The sequence below is a fragment of the Talpa europaea genome (genome assembly GCF_964194135.1).
Source record: "Talpa europaea genome assembly, contig: HAP1_SCAFFOLD_252, whole genome shotgun sequence".
NCBI classification, from domain to species: domain Eukaryota; kingdom Metazoa; phylum Chordata; class Mammalia; order Eulipotyphla; family Talpidae; genus Talpa; species Talpa europaea.
The window spans coordinates 43,131-49,710 of NW_028167873.1; the positions used below are offsets into that span (position 1 = coordinate 43,131).

General features: G+C 48.3%; 1 protein-coding gene across 1 annotated transcript; it reads left to right on the plus strand.

Moving 5' to 3' along the window:
* Positions 1-272: 272 nt before the first annotated feature.
* On the plus strand, positions 273-5,957 carry LOC311188114 (butyrophilin-like protein 1; the record flags this gene model as incomplete). Its single annotated transcript, XM_084259871.1, has 5 exons — positions 273-620; positions 3,960-4,241; positions 4,368-4,568; positions 4,942-4,968; positions 5,931-5,957. Coding segments are annotated over 5 exons (885 nt in total), but the record flags the coding sequence as incomplete, so codon positions are not given.
* Positions 5,958-6,580: the final 623 nt, after the last annotated feature.

Below are 6,580 nucleotides of genomic sequence, written 5' to 3' on the forward strand. Positions count from 1 at the left end.
TGTCCGTTTTCTCCCACCTGTTTGATTTTATTTCAATATTTAACTCCTACCTTACAGGAAGATCTTTCAAATCTTTGAAATTGCATATTGGAGAGCTGTTCACTTCTTGTGAATTCACATCCTCTTGAGGTCTCATTGCTCAACCTTCAGGTCAGCTGTCTTCTCAATAGACAATTTCCCTCAATCTTCCTGGACCACCCGCAGTGATGGTTTGTGTTCTCTGCTTTTGGTGTGTGTGTCTCAACCTTTCTAATTCCCATGTGTGTTCACAGAACAGTTCCATGTGATAGCCCCCTCGGACTCCATTGTGGCCGTACTGGGTGAGGACGTCACACTGTCCTGCTTCCTGGACCCAGTCATGAGTGCAGAGAACATGGAGTTGAGGTGGTTCCGGTCCACTATCTTGGAATCGGTGTTCATCTATCAAGATCGACAGGAGCGGAGTGAGGAGCTGATGGCCCAGTATGCAGGGAGGACCTTGCTTGTGGAAGAATTACTCAGCAAGGGGGAGGCTACTGTTCACATCCACAAGGTCCAGGCTGCTGACAATGGGCTGTACACCTGCAGCTTTAGAGATGGAGACTTCTATGAGCAAGCCAGTTTGGAGTTAGAGGTGGCAGGTTGGTAACATGGTTAGGCTTCTCAGTGCAGGAATTTAGTAGCTGGGAAGAAGCTAAAGACAACATAATTTAGTCTCTCATTTCATTCATGCAGAAGAAAAGAGTTATTAATTCTTTGTTGTATTAAACATAAATATACAGAGGACCTACTGTATGTCTGGGTCTGTTCTAAGCACTTGGATCCATCAGTGAATCTAGCCAAGTTCTTCACTCGCGAGTTCGCTGTCAAGTGGGAGATAGAACAATCATAATAAATAGTTTATAAATGATTTTAGGAAGAAATAAGTGATGAGAATAAGATGCTACATTGCACAGTGGCAATGGACCAGACCAGCCATGTGAATTGGGGATTTTGCAAGTTTTAACAGCAAATGGGAGCTCAGGTTGGTCCCATCTGGCAAATACTCAAAGGAAATGGGAATTTAGTTAAGCAGATATCTGGTGTATCTTTCCCCCTGGTTTTACTGAGAAACAATTAATATACATCATTGTGTGAGTCTAAGGCATAGAGCATGATAATTTGATTTACACTTATAGTGAGATGATTGTCAAAATAGGTTAACTAACATCCATATTCCAATTTAAATATAGTAAAAAGACAAGTAAAAGAAGCAAAACGGGAAAACTTTCTAGATTAAGAAAAACTCTTAGGAGTTATGTCCTTAACCACTTTCCTACAGCATTGTTAGCTTTAACGAACATGATGTAAATCACAGGGAATGCAACTTCTGTGTGGAGGGAATAGTGACTGTGGGTGATCTGGGCTGAATGTGTGTTTTGTGTATTCTTGGCTCCCATGGAGTCCTCATGGCTGGTGGCAGAGTGTGTGGAAACAGGGTGCTAAGAGGTAACAATACTGTTACAAAAAGATGTCATGGGTACTGGAAACGTGGGTTGAGATTAGTTGATCAGTGCGACCAAAGCGGGTCATAAAAATCTATAGGAAGTAGACCTTGACCTGGGACTTCATTCTATCAAACAAGATTCCATAAAACCCTTAGACCAGAAGAAAGGATGATGGAGTCCATGGAGCATGGGGATTGTGGTTAATAGCAGTTAGATTCTTGGGTTTGGAGTGTGGGGCTTTGAAGGCACCATTTGGTAAAAATTGTGAGGGAAACAGAAAGAAAGAAGAGGGTCGGGAAGAAGGCAGTTGCAGAGAGAAGACTCGGGGTGCTGAGTTATGGTGTTTGGATGTGGAGCTGATGAAGATTTTAAGCAGAACAGTTCTTAGAATGCAGGCTCTGGAGTAATAGGAGGAGAATGCAGGGGAGGAAGTCTGGAGGCGTGGAGTTGTGTATGGGGTGGGGAGGAGGATGCCTGACTTCTCATTGTGGCGGTGGGTGGACGGGAGGTCAGTCATCAGTGAGGATTAGATACAAAACCCAAATGGATGCTTAGAATTGGGACCGAGAGTTCAATGGGGGAAGCTTGGGTCACAAAGGTTTCCAAGTTTTGTGTGTGTATTATTTAATGTTAGGAACATTGTGATATGTTTCAGTTATCTCTCACAATAATGATGCTGTGTAAAAAACAACCACAGAGAAATGTATTGGTGGCCTGTAGTAATGGATTTGTATTTACATTGGGCCTGTGAGAACTTCAGCAAACCTGGGAGGGACTTGACTAATCTCACGTGGCCTCAGTCATATATCTTTGGTCAGATAAAAAGGTCACCACGTGAACCTTAGCTGAGCTTGTTACATGAATCGTCACTAGCTCCTGGTTGAGGGAGGACAGCATCAGCTGGAAAGGCTGGTGACAGGCCCTGCTCCATGAGCTCATCCTCCAGCACCTGGACTGAGATGTCCTTCCATGGAGATGGCAGAGGGAACACTCACGGGGCCAGCACTCTAAACCTGCTTGATTCAACTTAACTGATCTCTCATTAGAGACATATCACCTGCCTGATTTCAGAGTCAGAATGTGAGGAATTGAAATGTAGGTGGCAGAGTATTCTTCATAAGCATGAAGAATTAGGGATATTTTTATTACCGTCTTAGCACAGATGAGACAAAAGCATGAGTTCCGATGTAGAATTGTGAGTGTGAAGTTCATGTGAGGAATCGTGGTAGATGTACCACACAGATGGATCTATGGGGCAGGCCGGGAGAGCTGGTGAGGTGAAATCTGGAAGTGATGTATGAGGAGATACAGAAGTTGAGGGATAAGATGCCCTGGGAGAGGGTGTGAGATAAGATGGGGCCTGAAGGACTGGACCCTGGGACTGCGCTGACTTCAAGGAGTAGGTTCAGGGAGAAAAGTCAGGAAAGAGGCTCAGCAGGGGGTCTGTGGTGTAACAAACCACCCTCAAGATAAGAGAAAGCAAAGAAGATGGAGGTGGTTTCAAGATAAAGTCTGGAGTTTCCCGTGCTAAAGGGAGTCTGAGTGAGGAACATGAGGATTGGGGCTGCCAAGCAGGAGACTCCTGTTGAGTCCCCAGAGCAGATGAATGGAGCTGTAGGAGGAGCTGCTCTGGGGTGCAGGTGAGAAGTTGTTTGTGGACTTTGAAGTGCACTCTTGTAACAGGGAAAGAAAAGACATTCTGCAAAGATTTGAGAATATTTACAAAATTATAAAAAATAATAGGTAGAAAGGTAGAGATTAGCAATCATGACCAAACACTTGTAACCTATGAGAGGGGAGGGTAGAGGAGAGGAGAAGAGGAGATGAGAAAGAGAGGGGGGAGAGGAGGTAGGGGGGAGAGAGAAAGAGAGAGAGAGAGAGAGGAAGAGCCCAGAGAGAGAATGAATGATGGGAACAGCCCTTATGAGAGGTGGTGACCTGTGGGGCTAGAGCTCAGGGAACAGTCTCTCTTGGGGAGATTCCCTCTCCCTGAATCACCGAAGAATGGAAGACCAGTTTGGTACAGAAGAGTTTTGGGGTGATTAAAACATGCAAAAACATCTATTCCACAAATCTTCTAATTTCAAATATTTTTTGTTAACTGGAGAAGTCCACTCAAAATAGATTTTATGTTGACAAAATGTAGGCCTCGGTATCAATTAAGCCCTTGAAAATTTGGTAGCACATGCCTTGTTCCTCCTAGACTGATCTGGAGTTTTATCCTTGATGTATTTATCCTTAGGATTTATATGTTTGGAGACAGAGACGTGACATTCCTTCTCCTCTCCTGTGGGCATCATCTTTCTACCTGCAGGCCTGGGGGAGGAGCCCAGGTCCTTCCAGACTCTCATGTTCCTTCCTTCTGGTCTCTGAGTCAGGGCAATCTCGTTCCTATCTCCCCAGACCCTCCAGAATACACCTTGACAGCCTCCCCTGAAGGTGTGCACAGGAGGGCCCTGCCCAACCTGGCGCTCTCTCATCTTCCCTCTGCAGGTGTGGTCTCTGCCCCCCAAGTGCACATCACGGGGTCAGAGGAGGACGGGGTGCGCGTGGCGTGCACAGCCTCAGGCTGGTTCCCGGAGCCCCAGGTGCAGTGGAGACACCCCCGTGGGGAGCAGTTCCTGGAGTTCTCCAAGGTCTACACCCAGGACACTGAGGGGCTGTTCAGTGTGGAGGCCGCTCTGGTGGTGAGAGACAGCTCTGCGGGGAGCATGACCTGCTCCATTCTCAACCCAACCCTGAGCCAGGAGAAAGCCATGGCCATTGTCATACCAGGTCACAGCTGCACCCCCCTCCCCACTTCCTGCAGGGTTAGAGGGAGGGCCAGCATCCCCAGGGGTGCTGGGCTGGACTGTCCTGGGCTGTGTCCTGATGGGGTCTCTGTGGGGTCTCTGTCTGCAGAGCCCTTCTTCCCCCGGGCCTCTCTCTGGAAGCCAGCTTTCCTGGTGAGCCTGCCCTTGCTGCTGCTCCTGCTCCTGGGGGCTGCCTGCTACACCCGGAGAGAACATTCCACACATATGTGGAAGCTGCAGGAACAGAGGAATTTGCGCCAGGAGAAGGAGCAGGACAGACAGACCAAGGAGGAGGCCCTGAAGGACACAGGTAAGGTCCAGGCTGGTGAGTGTGCAGTGGGTGCTGAGAGGGACAAGCTGACCACAGAGCCAGAGCCCAGAGTCCACACTGCAGGGAGGTCAGTGCAGGAGGCTGAGGAGACCCAGAGAGGACAGAGGAGCTTGGAGGTTGGATGGGTCTGATGATAGACCTTATAGGTCAGAGAGAGGGTCTTTTTATTGGTTTTCTAGGCACACAAGTTTTCTTTTTAAGGATGGAGTTTTTGCATATTTTTTTTCATTCTCTTTTAGATGAACTCTAGAAAATTCTAGGTAAGTTCTGCTCTCCCTCCTGAATTCTCTGTGTCCCCTTCCTAGGAGACATTTTCATTCTTAGCTCACCTGTTCCCTGTGTTTCTTTTCAGGCCAGAGGAAGGCAGCTTACCTGGCCGGTGAGTGATGCTCCAGGTGTCCTGGGTCCCTGTCCCCTGTGCTCAGGGGTCCCTCCCCTTGTCTGTATGAGCACAGACATATGGGTAGAAGTTGATGAGAGGTAGAACACTTCTCCCAAGCTCTCCCAGATCTGGGTGCTGTTTCCCCCATTGTGGGGATCCTGTGGGGTGGTGACCTCTGGAGTCTCCTGCATCCTGGTCCCATTCAACCCTGACCTTCCCACCATGGTGCTGGCTTTCTAGCCTTCAATGCATCTTGTTCTTGGTCAGCGCCTGGAATCAACAGCCAGCTGTTCTGAGATCTCATAAATAACTGGGCTCTTGAAGTTTAGGAGTGTGACCTCCTCCTGCCCTCTTTCCCCAAACCCCACCCAAGGAGAGTCTGTTCTCTCTGCTCCTGAAGATGCTGATCAGTAGTGATGGGACAAGGAGTGGGAGGGGGTGGGGAGACTTTCCATCTCCCAGAGAGTGTTTATCTCTAGAAACATTTTATCTGAGAAATGTGGGCCACTTCTACTGTGGAGCTGGTCTAATGTACATGTTGTGTTTTTATTTTATCTTAGTGTTAGTTTCCAGAGAAAACTGAATATTATCCTTATGGAGTTATATACACATTAAAAATACATTTTTGTATACAGTTTTGACTGTATACTATTCCAAGTAGCAAATGAAATGAGTTTTTGAAGGTTTATGGGGCCTAGAGTGGTTCAGTGATTTGCCTAAAGCCCCACAGCAGCAGCAGGCAGGGCTGGGTCAGTCTGTCCTGCAGGGTCCTGACCTGACCCAAGGTTTCCAACCACCCCCTGCTGTCTGCACAGGGCAGGAAGTCATGACCTCTCAGCCTCTCCCCTCACCCCCCCACCTGCTTGAGAGTCTCACATGTAGAACAGGGGGAGACCAGGGCCCCTGGATCACATGAGCAGGAGGTTGTGCTGAGGTCTCACCTGTGTGTTCCCTTCCAGCCTGGAGGAAGGCCCAGCTGTACGCAGGTGAGTGGCCCTGAGGGTCTTGAGACCCCCTCCCAACCTCCTCTCTGCCCCTTCTCTATCAGGGGACCCCACTAGGAAGGAGTTGGGTTTCCTGGTCTCCTTTCACTCTGGAGCCTCCTGAGAACTGCAGGCCCCCCCCACTTGTGAGCACAGACCTACCTTCACCTGCCCTGTCCTCCCTACAGGTCATGTGGGGTCAGGACACTCTCTGACCCCCTGTCACCTGGTCTTCCTGTGGGTGGGGACAGGGTGGGGTCAGTGTGAAGAGAGGCTGCAGCAGGGTCAACTCTGTGGGTGAGGAATTGCTGTTCTGCAGAAGGTTTCAGGAATTCCGCTTGTCTGTGTAAGAGTCAGGTCTTGCTAAGGGGTCCTTGGTTATGGATCCTCATGGGTCCAGGAGCCCATTCTATTTTGGATCTAGTTTTGCTTTTTCCTGTTTTCCTTGCTTCTCTGTCTCCTCGTGCTCTGGTTCATGTCAAACGGGATTTTCCCTCTAAGCCTTTTTGGTTGCTGAGAAATCAGTTGTTTAGAGCAGGTGTTCTGAGTCCAGGTCAGAGCTTCTGGAGTGTTTATCACTCTTTGGTGGGTATGTGAAAGGTCTGAAATTACATGTAAAATCCTGT